The 14,904-nt window shown below is 34.9% G+C and overlaps 1 protein-coding gene across 1 annotated transcript; it reads right to left on the minus strand.

The window, feature by feature from the left end:
* Nucleotides 1-11,405: 11,405 nt before the first annotated feature.
* On the minus strand, nt 11,406-12,716 carry LOC136818396 (uncharacterized). The gene has a single exon (XM_067074733.1). It carries the CDS (start codon nt 12,714-12,716, stop codon nt 11,406-11,408), a length of 1,311 nt encoding a protein of 436 aa, XP_066930834.1.
* Between the last annotated feature and the right edge of the window lie 2,188 nt (nt 12,717-14,904).

A 14,904-nucleotide genomic window follows, 5' to 3' on the forward strand; every position in this document is an offset into this window, starting at 1 on the left:
AACAACATTGGTATGGATGAGGAAAATAAACATTTGATCACGTGACTGAAAGATGATACTATCACAAACAAACAAGCAAAATATCATTTTTCAAAGTAAAATCAGACTGTAACATTGATTTGTGATTTTCCTGGGGATTAAACAACCAACTCAAAAATTTATTAGGATGTCCAATAATGGACTCCCGATTGAAATGAAGTGAATGACAAATCCTGAGAAAAGTTACTTTTTCTGATTTGAGTATGTATTATAAAATCTCAAGACGATTTGAAAGTTCTTGTTAATGTTTTCTGTAAAGGCAAAGACAGTACAATAATTCAAAATTAACTAGACATTTTAACTCCATACATTTTAACTCCAAACGTGTATAAGTTTGGATAAGAATTATACTGTGATGTCTCCTGTGGTTACTTCATTTACTTCCTCGGAGAAAAAAACAAAAATTTTGATTTTCCAAATATATATTTAGAAATTTATTCAATCCATGATTAAAATGACTTATATTTCTTTAAATAAAAGATTCTCAATGTCAATTAAAATGGTGCATTGATTTGGAACGGCCTTGCAGGTAAACCACTGCTGTAAACAGAACAATGCAATAATGTACATAGCTGGTTGTACTAGATATATCTAACACTGCTAAAGAGATTAGCATCCAAGCTAATGAGCAATGAAATTATGTTGTGTGGCGTCACTTGTGCACTTTCCACTGGAAACCAGACAGATTCGTTAGTTTGTTCGTAAAAGTATTCAACTGAAAAATGATGAGTACATTTGAGTCTCCATAACTGGAACACACACGGGGAACGCAAATCTGTTCAAGTTAAGGGCTCTGACCATAGTGAATTTTTCATAATTGCCGTGTTTAAAATGTGTTTTCTGACTGATGTAACCAACAAAACTATGGCATGTTCTACATTTTCTGTTAGACAAACTATTCCTGAATCTGAAAATTCAAAAATTGCATTGAAAAAATTTGATGAAGAAGAAAATGAAGACTTTTGCGAGGAAGAGTATTTCAACTTTGAAGAGCTTAGTTTCGATGAAGAAAAAACATTTTGAAAAGATTTTCGCAGTAGATGGTGTATCTTTTACCGAACAATAAAAATTTCTGCGGAAAATTTTTGTAAATGCTTCTTTGTCTCGAAATCTTCAAAATAGTGGTTTTTCATCAATTTTTCATCTGGATTTTGCTTAAAAAAACAGTCATAACTTTTGACACATCTTTTTAGAAAAATTTTCCGCAAAATTCAAAATAGTTCAATTCTTTGCAGACAGTTTGAAAAAAGTTCGAAAGAAAGGTTAATTACCCATTAAAACTTACCACTTTTTATAAAAGAAGGTGATGCAACATATTATTAACGTTTTTTTAAAGTTCATAACGTCATTATTGCAAATAAGTTCTTAATTACTCTTAAGGGGTTTGATTAAAAAGCAATTTATAAAGGCAATTCTTTGTTAAAAGTGTTAAAGAATCTAAAACATAACTTTTATGTTCAGATACTAAAATCAATTTTCTGACTATGGGTGGTTTTTCACTGAGACTGTCTGGCGAAAATCGATTAGCTGAAACAAAGAAAATTGATAGGAAAGCATTACTGACTCCCAAAACAGTTGTCAAAGCGTTTAAAACCCTTTGAATAATTACAGCCTTCTAATGAACATTTTCTGTGACAAGATTCCTCGTCTTTTGTATCAAATCAATACAGATGAAAGTTTGCTCTTCAACTCTATCGGGAAAGAAAACACTTTTCCCATATGACCAATTTTTTACAAAAGAAACCCACTGCACATTCTGCTACTTTTATGGCAACCAATTTATTTATGCTGCCTTTTTCGCTTAATTGGTCATTAAGCCAAGAGAGGTCTACCCCTCTCTTGGAGAACAAAAGGTTTAATGACCAATTTTCGACGTTAAATCTGGAATGCTGATATGAAGCGATCAAAATCTGATGTTAAGCACGAATCTTCATTGTATATTTTTTACAACCCTAGAAATTTATGAAAAGGACCGTTGATGAGAACCACTTATCTATCTAGCGTAGTGAAAAAGCACCCTATGGTCAGAGCCCTTAAGGCGATGTGAATGATGATGTTAATGCAATGAAGATGAAGTGAGGCTATGGTCTATGCTGTAATCTACATAAGAAGTATTTATTTTTTATGTATAGGCGTGTAATGTTCTAGGTCCATTTCCAGAAAAGGAAATCAGGATCTCTTAGCTCGACGAAATACAATATGTAATATCGGAAAGTGCATGAATTAGACCTGATTAGACTTGGTTTAGTCTCTTTGCTGAGAGGCGATGTGCACTGAAAATGACATTCCATTTGAGAGAAACTGTTGACAATTTCACAATTGACTTTCTCAGTAATATTTGTCCTGCCCGATACGTTGGCTGGAAAGAATTATAGCCGGATATTCCAACCCCATATTTTCTAAGATTCTTATTTGAAGTACGCTGGGTTTCATTTTTCTTCCTCAAATTAAGAACCACAACCAAAATATTCTGTTATTTCATACATCCCTGCCTCAGTGCTCAAGGACTTATAACTTTGAGCACCCGTCAAAAGCCAGTTTGGATGGTTTTCAAGGGAAGGTTTTCTGATCTCATTTGATTTGAGGATAACAATGTAATGTAATATACCTTAAGTGGATTAATTTTGGCGGGGATTAAATTTGGCGAATTTGGCGAATTTTGACAAAATTCGCCAAATTAAATCCTCGCCAAAATTTCTAAAATAGGCCATTCGCCACACCTTTTAAGTATTATTTTATAGTAATTTTCATCCATTTAAGTGTTTCCAAACTCCCAATTCGCCAAATTAAATCCCCGCCAAATTTTATAAAATTGATCAATCGCCAAATTAAATCCTCGCCAAAAATCGAATTTTGGCCAATCGCCAAATTAAATCCACGCCAAAATTAATCAACTTAAAGTAATGATGACATTACAGGGATATTATTTAAGTATGACATGTGATGATTTGTTTACCAAAGTTTCAAATGAAGTGGTCCCCACAGGTCTGTGGCACGAGGTGTTCTTAAAAATCTACAAAATGAATTCAAAAGATAGCAACAAACATTACCAAGTGATATGCAACTGCGAGAGCTCCTTCAACCAAACGTCTCGCAACTTCAAATTTAAATCCTTATTGATGCCATCTGGCAAATCTAATGACATTGCCATGAAAATGTTTACATATTTTTCAACTGACCAGCGTTTACTGATTACGAAGCTCGGGCAAATCTCTTGCTATTATTTTGACGAAAGAAACATCCATCTTTAAGCCGATTGTGGAAGGCTGAAACGAGTTGAAAGACGATTTTATTGTCCACCGGTTACTTCGCTGAGTGAATAGCTCGAAAATACCCGAGTTTTTTATGATCAAATATATCACTACATCTCCGAACCCTGAGCCTGACAAACCTTTGAATTCAAAGAATAAACTGATTTCAAAATGCCCTCTCGTGAACCACGTGAACAAGTTTACTTTTTTAAAACTTCACGACACCAAGGACTAAAATGACGTCAAAGACCTGTAATGTTATTTTTTGTTAGAGGAATGGAACCCTAGTTTAAAAAAAATTGTTTTCAACTGAGGATTGTTTGAATAAGACATGAAACTGTCAGTATTGATTACGCACGGAGCGAGCGTTAGCGAGCGGAGTGCGACTCTTTTGGCAAACGCATGCGCGTAAGCAAAATTTACAAAATTTCAATGATATGCGGGTACTAAAAATGGAAATTCAGTTTTTTTTTTTCACCTTTTTTTTCGTCTAGCCGCTATTCCACCATGTTTAGCCTCTGGAATGTTTCAACTTTGAAAATTTCGTCAAAATTAGCGTGTTTTGAGAATAAGTCGTTGCAGTGTCAATCTTCCGCAAATTTAAAAACCCACTTTCCCTTGGAAAAAATTGACGTTTTTTGGTTTTTTGGGACCCTTGGGGCACAAGGTACCTGTTTTTTTTTTTTTTTTTTTTTTTTTTTTCAAAATTGTACCACTCCACCTTGGTGGGCAAAAAAATTATATGTCTAATACAATTTTTTCGCAAGTACTTTCGGTAGCTGTTCTTAAGAAATATTAAAGATTTATTAAATTTTTGGAACTAGCCTAGAAAATTTGGCTTTGAAAATTTATGGAAATCACAGAAAAAAATTTGAATGTCTGGTGAAAGCTCCAAGAGGTGAAAAACGGCATGAACTAGCTACCTACTATTCTTTGCTTTAAATTTATATAAAATGTTCTATCATTGTTTTGAAAAATTCTATAGTCGTATTTATCTTATCCAAATTATCCGTAATAAAAATATCATTCATATCTATCATTTTTTCGTCCGGCCACGAAATTTTCGTTTTCATATTTCTGCATTGTACCACGTGTTCAGTTGTTTCGTTTTCTATCTCACACCCTCTACATTTCCAATCACGCTCTGTTGCTTTGAAGTTCATCTTTAATTTTATCATATTTAACCGTATGTCCATGTATATCTTAGTATCATTCTTTCCGAGTTCTAAATATTTCTTCGCTCCGAAGTGGTTTGTGAATCTGGATTTCGTGCCTGCTTTACTCAGGTCGATTTCTATATGATCTTTAAACACTTCATTAACATTCTTTCTCATTTCCCTCTTAGATTTTCCGATTTCAAGAACTTCCCCCATATCATACTTCGTCATTGCATTTTTCAGTTCTGTGTACCAACTTCCTTCTTTCTCGTTTGATTCTTGTTGTTCTAATACTTTCTTTGCTATTCTGTTGTCGTCAGACGTTTTGAGGGTATGGTATAGGTTAATTTTTTTCATCAGAATTTGTTTTTCTACCGGTAGGATGCCAATCTCACTTAAAAAAGCTAGGTACGGTGCAGATTGACCTATGTTGAAAATGTTGTATAGAGCCTGCTTTTGGATCTTTTCCAGACTCTCATATTCCCTGTTTGAAATGTTTGACCATGTCTCCGTGTTTGCTGTTATTACTGGTATTAGACATGTTTTTATAAGTTTTAACGCGACTTTGTTGTATAATTTTCCAGATTTTTCTGCATTTCTTTTTATGACAACGGTAACTGATTTTACCTTTTTCTCCTTCTTTTCAATGGACTGTTCGTACCGACCACTGTCACTTATTTCTTCTCCGAGATATTTATACTGATCGCAATAATCAATCTCTCCTCGCTTGACTGTGTTGTTAATTTTCTCTGCTGGGTTTCGTTTTCGTTTTTTGGATAACTTTATCCTTTGTAATTTACTTTTCTTGTTATTGAAGGTCATTTTCTTCTTTAGTCGGGGAGCAGAATTCAATATCTCGAGTTAGAAGCGTTTTTGCTTAACCCTAAAAAAGAATGGGGTTGTTATATACCGTTGGAACGGAAATTTTATGCTGATTATGGAAACCCAGGTCTTAAAAAGTCTATCCTGGACGATTTTGAAAACGAGGCTGGAGTTTGCACTCCTCCGTGGTGTTTTTTCGATTTTACCTGTTTTAGAAAAATGCTGACTGTCAGCAAAGTAAAGGTTTTTAGAATTTCATTTTTTTTGAAAATTGCTACCAATAGAATTGCCTTTTCGCAAAAAATTCAAAATTTTTGAAAAAAACATTTTTTGCACTCCTTCTTGGAGGTTTTTTGCAAAAATCAGCGTTTTTACAAAAATATACTGCTAAAACAAGTCTGCTGGCAACTGAAATCCGGTTCAAATGACCCCTTTAATGGTTTTGACGGAAGAACTATATCTTACCATGACAAAAAACCGAAAACTGCTGTCAAAAAACAATTATTTGGCTTTTTGCTCTCCTTCTTTGGTGTTTTTTGACAAAAATCGATTTTAGCCGTTTTTAACCAAAATTCGACTTTTACAAACTATTCCCTTTAGTTTGGAAACTGAATGCCTTCGTATCTCTAAAAGTTATTCTCCATTATGTAAAATGATGAAAAAAATCAAAAGTTGATCTCCTCCGTTGATGCTTTTTGACCAAAAAGTTATGTTTTTGAACGAATTTCTGCCTAATGGTCCAGGGGAATTTCAGGCTTAATTTAGGGAACCCAAAATTTGCGTACACGTGAAATTTTTTGATTGAAATGTGTTCATTAGGTCCTTAGGAGTGAAAAACCATCGAGTGACACTTTTCACACCTTGGGCATTTTCCATAATGGTGGAAATTTCAAAATGGTGGATTTTTTTTGAAATTTTAATGTCTCTGAACATGGACATATTATATACCGTTGGAAAGGGTTTTTCATGCTGAACAACTTTTTTGCTTACAAAAAAGTCATAAAATGTACTCAATGTGAGTAAAAGGGGACAGAAGGTGTTAAAATGATGTCATCATCGCCACCAAAAATTTGACATTTGCTTCAAATTATTGAAAAGGATTTTTCATTACTCACGAAAAAGTCTGAAAATCTAATAAGTTATGTGCAATGTACGAGTAAAAAGTGATAGAAGGTATCAAAATAACGTCATCACTGTCCAAAGCATTGACATTTGCTCCATTATATGGATGAATGTCTATATACCATTGAAAAGTATTTTCATAAAAAAGCACTGATTCGACTGTAGCACGAAAAAGGTTGTGTTTAATCTTGCCATGAAGGTTTGATTCAGTAGTAATTACTTAATCATTTTGAGATTCTCACATTAACATGCCAGTGGAGGCTTTGTGACTGCCAAGGCAGTTGAATTCTTCTACATTTTACGTTACAAGAGTATATCCATGTATTCGATCTTTTTGAGCTAACATGTAGAACTATGACAGGAGAAGCTTTGATAGTGTGGAAGAGTTTTTCTGCATCTTCGGAATTGCCCAGATTGTATCTGTAAAGTAGTACCTGCTTCTTGATATTTGGGGAATAACACAGTGGCATATCCAGGGGGGGATGGGCGGTTCTCCCAAAAAAAAATAAAAATTGACCAAAAAGGTCAAAGTTTTCCCAATAGAATGTGAAGGGGTCTGTAGTTTTTGTAACCTTTTTCTAGCTACATCTGACCTTTTTAAGGCATCCTTTAAGCTGCTTGACATTTCTTAGAATTTTTTTTTTACGTTTTTTACACTTTTTATGACCTTATTCTCACTAACTTTGAGATTTCCAATGCCATTTGTTAAGCTATTTGAACTTGCTTACAGCAAAAAATTTTCCAATCTCGCCCCCCAAAACGAAAACTCGTGGCTACACCTCTATTACACCGTATGTTTGTGGCGGTTGAGTGAAGTCTTCAATACATAGTCTAGCGACAGTTTAATAGAAAAGGTGCCAGCGTACTTTTATCGAAGGCATCTGTACCCTTTAAAGGCGATTTAACGATGGTATTTGTTCTGTAATTGAATTGATGATTGGATTACAAAGAATCGGAATCCCAAGTCTGAAATATATACCCTGAGTATCAGAGGTTAAGTTTTCAAAGAATATATTAACCTCTGAAGACCAATAATAGAAATTTTATCGCGCATGTGTCAATCTAATCACTGTAGAAAGAATCAAAGATGAAGAGCAAATATTACCTTATTAATGTCTAGCAGACTGTATCAGTATGCAGTTTACTATTTACGAATTCCCCAGAAATCTCCAAGTGTAATCGAAGTGAGTTTCTTTCCAAAGAAATCTTTTACATGATCCCCAAATGTATAACAGTAATTACTAAACTATTAATTATGGAAATGTCACTTTTAATTGAATCGAAATAATAGACAGACTTTATATGTTATGATTCTCTATCACTGACTCTTTTTAAAAAGCATTGATGATATTTTTAGTTGTGTTTTCAACGACGGGAATAAAAATATCAACTTTGAACTTCATCCAAGATCTTGGATGGTCGTCATGGTTACTTTTGTCTTCGTTGATTGCGCGATGAATAGAATCTCGATTCGTCGGCACAGCGTCAATATATGATTTTGACCTGTGCTTTTCACGGTATGAAATATAGGCTTGCGTTATGATATAGTTGAGATCTTCAAACTTTTGAATCACTATGACAACAAATCATGTGTTTCTAAAAGATTTAACCAACAAATACATAAGACCTGAGAACACAGCTCTGAACTGGTAAAAGTTTTCGAAAGTTATAGTGATCGTGGACCCTATAGCAACTCTCTTTACTATCGAGGCATCAAACAGTGGAATAGTCTGTCTGAAAAAGTAGTTAAATCATCAATCATCCAAGATATAAGAGTTTAAAGAAGATCTTGGAAAGAGGAAATGTTTGGGTATGATTGAAAATGTCACTATTGTTGCATATCTGTAATATCTGTATCTTGTAATAAAACAAACCAATGTGTGAGTGATTTATAGATGCCCATGTGCTTGCTTCGGAATCTGTAAAGCTTTACTATTACTTAGTTGGGCCCCCAGCGGTTTGTGTTAATGCGTGAAAATCCATTTTTTATTGCGTGAATGCGTGAATCTGCCCTGTTTTTTGCGTGAACGCGTGAATTTTTCCTTCTCACCCAAATTTGTGCAAATTTCCCCTATCTTTGACAATTTCCCTGATTTTTTCCGAAAATTTCCCCGATTTCCCAAAAAATCGGGTTTGCATGAATTTGAGAAAAACTTGCGTGAATGCGTGTATTTTTGGTCCGCTGGGGGCCTCTTAGTTTGACCTGGTAATCAAACCTTTTAACCTAATCCATCGTCAAATAGGAGATCTATCTAAAGGGTTTAAGCGCCAGTTCTACAGACAGGATGTGATGTGATGTACCACAGATGCAAGGTATTGTAAAAACACACAAACCTATAACCCCAGAACTCATATCAATTGAAAAAAGTGGACTAAAAAACCATCTCGATGATAAAAAAAGAGATTTGCCATTCCCGTTAGCACTTAGCCCCTTCAAGCCTCCCACCTGCTAAGAAATTCTCAACGGTTTATTGATGCTACAGGGGTGTAAAAATAAAAATGACGATTATTTAGTTTTGCTTGATGACACCGATGGTTTCTTTGTAGCTGCCTGCTACGTAAGCAAACTAGATGAAGCGAATCTGTAATGAACTAGATTACCCTTGTGGGTCAAGCGAACAAAGAAAAGGTGGTCTAGAGAGTTAAAACCATTGGAATCTCTTCCACTTTCAATCAGTATTTCAGAGCATGACTTCTAGCCTTCGGCTTATATTTCATTGCTATTGCTTTATACTCTACATTACATCCTACATAACACATTACTCAGTAAAATTTCAGACTTTTTAGTATTAAGCGAAAAGAATGTTCAGCTCGAAAAATCCTTTTCCGGGGTGTCTACAGAATTATTCTCATTAGTTGCAAGGTTTTAAGTTTTGTAGGGTCAAATTTTAGGCATTTTTCACGGTTTTCGGTTCATTTATTGAGTATCTTTAAGGTTTCTCGGGGCTCCATTTGATTTTGACTGGTAGTACAATACTCTTGAACGAGGTGTGTATAAAAGATTATTTCGTAGTATTCTCGAGATTACGAGAGAAACGAGAGAAGCAAGCACGCAATTTTTTTGGAAATATTGCTTGTATAGAAAGAGACTTCGGGAAAACACAAATCGAACCACAAGACAAAATGCTCTTTTTCAAAGTTTTCAAGGAATTCCTTTAGATCATGTACACTTTTCAAGGTTGTTTGGTCTATTTTAAAGTTTCTTCATGAGCTTTTCAAGGTTTTCAAGGTCCTGTAGTCACTCTCTTTTCAATAATTTGAAGCAAATGTCAAATTTTTGGTGGTGATGATGACATCATTCTAACACCTTCTGTCCCCTTTTACTCACATTGAGTACATTTTATGACTTTTTTGTAAGCAAAAAAGTTGTTCAGCATGAAAAACCCTTTCCAACGGTATATAATATGTCCATGTTCAGAGACATCAAAATTTCAAAAAAATACAAAATCCGCCATTTTGAAATTTCCACCATTATGGAAAATGCCCAAGGTGTGAAAAGTGTCACTCGATGGTTTTTCACTCCTAAGGACCTAACGAACACATTTCAATCAAAAAATTTCATGTGTACGCAAATTTTGGGTTCCCTAAATTAAGCCTGAAATTCCCCTGGACCATTAGGCAGAAATTCGTTCAAAAACATAACTTTTTGGTCAAAAAGCATCAACAGAGGAGATCAATTTTTGATTTTTTTCATCCTTTTACATAATGGAGAATAACTTTTAGAGATACGAAGGCATTCAGTTTCCAAACTAAAGGGAATAGTTTGTAAAAGTCAAATTTTGGTTAAAAACGGCTAAAATCGATTTTTGTCCAAAAACACCAAAGAAGGAGAGCAAAAAGCCAAATAATTGTTTTTTGACAGCAGTATTCGGTTTTTTGTCGTGATAAGATATAGTTCTTCCGTCAAAACCATTAAAGGGGTCATTTGAACCGGATTTCAGTTGCCAGCAGACTTGTTTTAGCAGTATATTTTTGTAAAAACGCTGATTTTTGCAAAAAACCTCCAAGAAGGAGTGCAAAAAATGTTTTTTTCAAAAATTTTGAATTTTTTGCTAAAAGGCAATTCTATTGGTAGCAATTTTTAGAAAAAATTAAATTCTAAAAACCTTTACTTTGCTAACAGTCAGCATTTTTCTAAAACAGGTAAAATCGAAAAAACACCACGGAGGAATGCAAACTCCAGCCTCGTTTTCAAAATCGTCCAGGATAGACTTTTTAAGACCTGGGTTTCCATAATCAGCATAAAATTTCCGTTCCAACGGTATATAACAACCCCATTCTTTTTTAGGGTTAAGCAAAAATGCCATTTTTGGATTCTGCTCCCCGACTATCTTACTTTCAATGATCTTACAGTTCTTTACAATGGTTTTGATTTGTTGTAAATCTCCTGCCTCGCAGATGTCATCTACGAATACCATTGGTTCCAGGCGCACATTTTCATATGGTGTATATACTCTTTCTCCAACTCTGTTTATCTTTTCGGTCGTGATTGAACATAGGAAAGGGCCCCAAATTGTTCCTTGGCGCACCACTTCTTCCACTATGATTTCCTCCGTCTTTCCATATGGTGTTTCTATTGTGATCAAGCATTTTTTGTTCATTTCATAGATTAGCATAACTTCTTTTGCGGTCATTCCCGTTCTCCATAGTTCAAGGAGACAATCTTTCAACCATAGGCGATCGAAACATTTTTCAAGGTCACCATAAAAGACATACAGGTCTTTGTTTTTTGACCTGTAGTCATCTATAATGGCCCTGAGAAGAAAAAGGTGGTCTATTGTCCCCCTTCCTCTCTTTCCTCCGCACTGATAAGGTGACATATCCTCTTCCACCATATCTCTGTTTCTATTTAATATTATTCTTTCGAAAATTTTACTCACGATGTTGGTTATGAACAAACCTCTCTGGTTTGTCATTTCTGATCTGCTTCCTTTATTTTTGTATAGAGATTTAATTTTCATTTTTTCCCACTTTTTGGGGATTTCATTTTTTCTGTAGATTTCATTTAGTATACTCAAAAGGCTTTTTCTTGCCTCGTTTGCAGCATAAATATTTTTACCCCATACTCTGCTTTCATACCGCCAATATCAGCAAAAGCTTTTTCTTTTTTCAGCTGCTTTATAGCAGTATTTAATTCTTCCATTGTTATTTCTTCTGATTCGATATTGTTTTCTGCAGCTCGTTTTAGAAGATCAAAATTTTCTTCTACTTCTTTCTCAGCATCCTCTTCTTCTTTGCTCGCCGCTGACGGTGTTTTTAGGAGTTCGTTGTAATGGTCTTGGTAGACCTTCTGGATCTCTTCTTCCGTTTCTTTCAAATTCCCATTCTTGTCTTTCATAGCACATCTTGTTTCTTGTTTCTTTGATTTCACTTTCAGTATTTCCCAGAATTCTGGGCTGTTTACACCTCCGGCTTCGATAATCTTTTGTACGGTTTTATCTACTTTCCTTTTTTGCTGTTCACATAAAAGTTTTTCAATTTGTTCGTTGATTAGCCTGTCACGGATTCGGTTGATAGGGTCATCTCCTCCTGCTTTCTTTAGTTTTCTTTTCCGTTTCATCATTCTTGCTATTTCTGGATCTTGTCTCGAATATTTATTTATTGAGACTTTCTTGAAGCATAACTTTGCTGATTTCTTTAGTTCATTTTCCCATTGTTTATACTTTTTGTTGGTATCAGCTGTAGATTCGGTTGCAATTTTGGTAAAGTTTTTTCCGTTCGTCAGTTTTTTGTACCTCTCAATCTCACTCTTTCCGAATTTCATCAACTTCCGTTTATCTTTTTCAACTACTTTCTCCATTTCCCAGTTCATCGTAATAATGAAGGCGTTGTGGTCTGCATATACGGTCCGTCCTTTGTCGATATGATACGGTGTATATAGCTTTTCTTCATCAATTGAAGCTGACAGCAAGTATTCTTTATTCTTCTTGTCAATGATAATATAGTCAATAACTGATTTTTCGTTTCCTTGGATTCTTGTGTAGAAACCTTTAGTTTTTTCATCGCAATTTGTTATGTATAGTCGATTCTTCTTGGTGAAATTTTGAAGTATTCTTCCAGCTTTGGTACTTTTGCTGGACTTGTCTCCTTTCTTCAAATCGATTTTTGCGTTGAGATCGCCTGATATAATGAAGTTTTCGCAATTTTTTCTTGCTATATCTCTTTGTTCACTGACATCTTCATAAATCTTCTCCAACTCAGGTATACTCGTCTTATCTTCCTGAGGAGCATATACTGCACCAATTCTTAATCTCAGTTTTTGATTACTGATCTTTATCCATATTGTTTCTTCCAAGTCATTTTTTCTGCTTACTTCGGTAGTCATTTTTTCGAGTTCTTTCTTCACTGCAATCAGTACTCCCCCTCCGTCTCTGTCTTTTCGGTCGTTTCTGAATATTTTGTAGTTTTTTAGTTCGTTTTCTATGTTGTCGTTTTCTTTAAGGTTCGTCTCGGTTATTGATATCACGGTCGGGTTTTGATCTTTGATTATTTGTTTTAAGGATTCTAATTTTGATTTTATCCCTCGAATGTTTACATAATATATTTTGAAGTTTTTGTATAGTTGTTTTGTCTTTTTTCTTCTTTTCTTTTTCTTTGGTTTCGTATTTCGTTTCTTTATACAGGTCTGTATGGCATCGGTGGGTTTACGTAGTTTACCGGCGTTTGATACTGGTTCATGATGGGGTCCCATTGTTGCATTGGTCCACTTGATGGTATCGTTTGCTCGTTTGATTCTGGTTGTTGTGGTGGTCTGTTCGTTTGGAATGTCGACCCTAAAAAAGGAATAGAGTTTTTATTAGGCATTTGGTCTATTTTTTCCATCAGTTTTGACATAAGTGTTTCTAGTTTAGTTATTCGTTCATTGTCATTTTTTGTTTGTCTTTCAGTCAGTTTGGTCAAGTCACTTATGTCATTAGTCTCCCTTCTTGCGTTTTCTGTATTGGTCGTTCGTAAGTCACTTTGCTGTCTTTGTCTAAAACTGTCATGTCTTTGTCTATAGTTGTCATGTCTTTGTCTATAGTTGTCATGTCTTTGTCTCGGTCCTCTTTCGTCACTTTCATGTCTGTATCCTATGTCAGCGTGTCTTTGACCGTACGTTGTACTCCCCATTTTTTGTTCTATTTGTCTGTGTTGTCCTAAGCTGTCACTGTAAGATTTGTTTGAAAAGATACTGTTGGAATTTTCTCTTCTTTGTTGGGGATGATTGTATCTGCATTTGTCTTCGTATTTGCACCATCCATTTTTGCTATAGAACTTGCAGTCCTCCACTTGTTCATGGTTATACCAGCAACTGTTTCCAAATATGCATTTTCCTTCTTTATAGAATTTGCATAGTTTTTGTTGAAGTTTGTCTCTTTGTCCTTTTTCTTTTTCAGATCCTTTTGATTTTTGTGATTTATCTTTACTTTCCTTTTCAAGTTGTTTGTTAATTTCATTTGTTTGATTAATGCAATTATTGAGGTTTCTTACTGTCGCATTCAGTTCTTCATTTTTTCCTAGTATTTCATTTACTCTTTCTTCACATTTGTTCAGGTCCTCTTGCTTCTTTTTTCCTTCTTTTTTTAGTTTTTTGTTCTCACTTTCAATGTTCCTCATTTTATCTCCTATTTCTTTGAGTTCTTTTTCTTTTTCCTTAATTTTACCCTCTAGGTTTTCAATAAGTTCTTCAATTTCCTGGTTTTTATCGTTTTTTGACCTGGTTTTGTCTTCACTATCGCGTGAATTCCACTTTTTCTGTTCTTTTCTTGACTCCCTCCTTCCATTTTACACCTGTTGACCGCAAAAATTTCAAAATTCGCGAATTGACCGTTGATAACATTAGGGGTAAAGGGACCCAATGGTTTTTGAAAAACTTCAAAATGCGATATCTCGAGCTTGAAGAGGAGTTGGGAGGTCGTTGACCCCTCAATCTATCGGGAATTTTATGGGGAATGAGATGGGAGGGTTTATAAAGCTGGAGTAGGACTTTCAAATTTGGCTGAATTTTCAGCCATTTTCAGTTGATGACGTCATCAAAATAGAAAACATGCGATATCTCGAGTTTGAAGAAGAGTTGAGAGGTCGTTGACCCCTCATTAGATCGAGAACTTTATGGGGAATGAGATGGGAAGGTTTATTAGGCTTGAGTAAGACTTTAGAATTTGGCTGAATTTTTAGCCATTTTTAGCTGATGACGTCATCAAAACAAAAAAAATGCGATAACTCGAGATTGGAAAGGAATTAGGAGGTCGTTGTCCCCTCATTCTATCGGGAATTTTATGGGGAATAAGATGGGATTGGAAAGGAGTTTGGAAGTGGCTAACCCCTCTTTGGATCGGAAAATTTATCGAGAATGCAATGAGAGAGGGGTGTTATGAGCGTTATGAGGCCTTGGGGGACGACTTTAAATAAAAATTGGTTACCATTTGGGTAAGCAGCGTGAGAAAATCAAAACAAAACAGCCGAAAAGAACTGAACTCTCGGAATAAATAATGGAAAAACGTAAAAAATTATTTTTTGATGAGCTCTTACTC

This window comes from Clytia hemisphaerica, unplaced genomic scaffold (assembly GCF_902728285.1).
Source record: "Clytia hemisphaerica strain Z4C2 unplaced genomic scaffold, Clytia hemisphaerica genome assembly, whole genome shotgun sequence".
Classification (NCBI taxonomy): Eukaryota; Metazoa; Cnidaria; class Hydrozoa; order Leptothecata; family Clytiidae; genus Clytia; species Clytia hemisphaerica.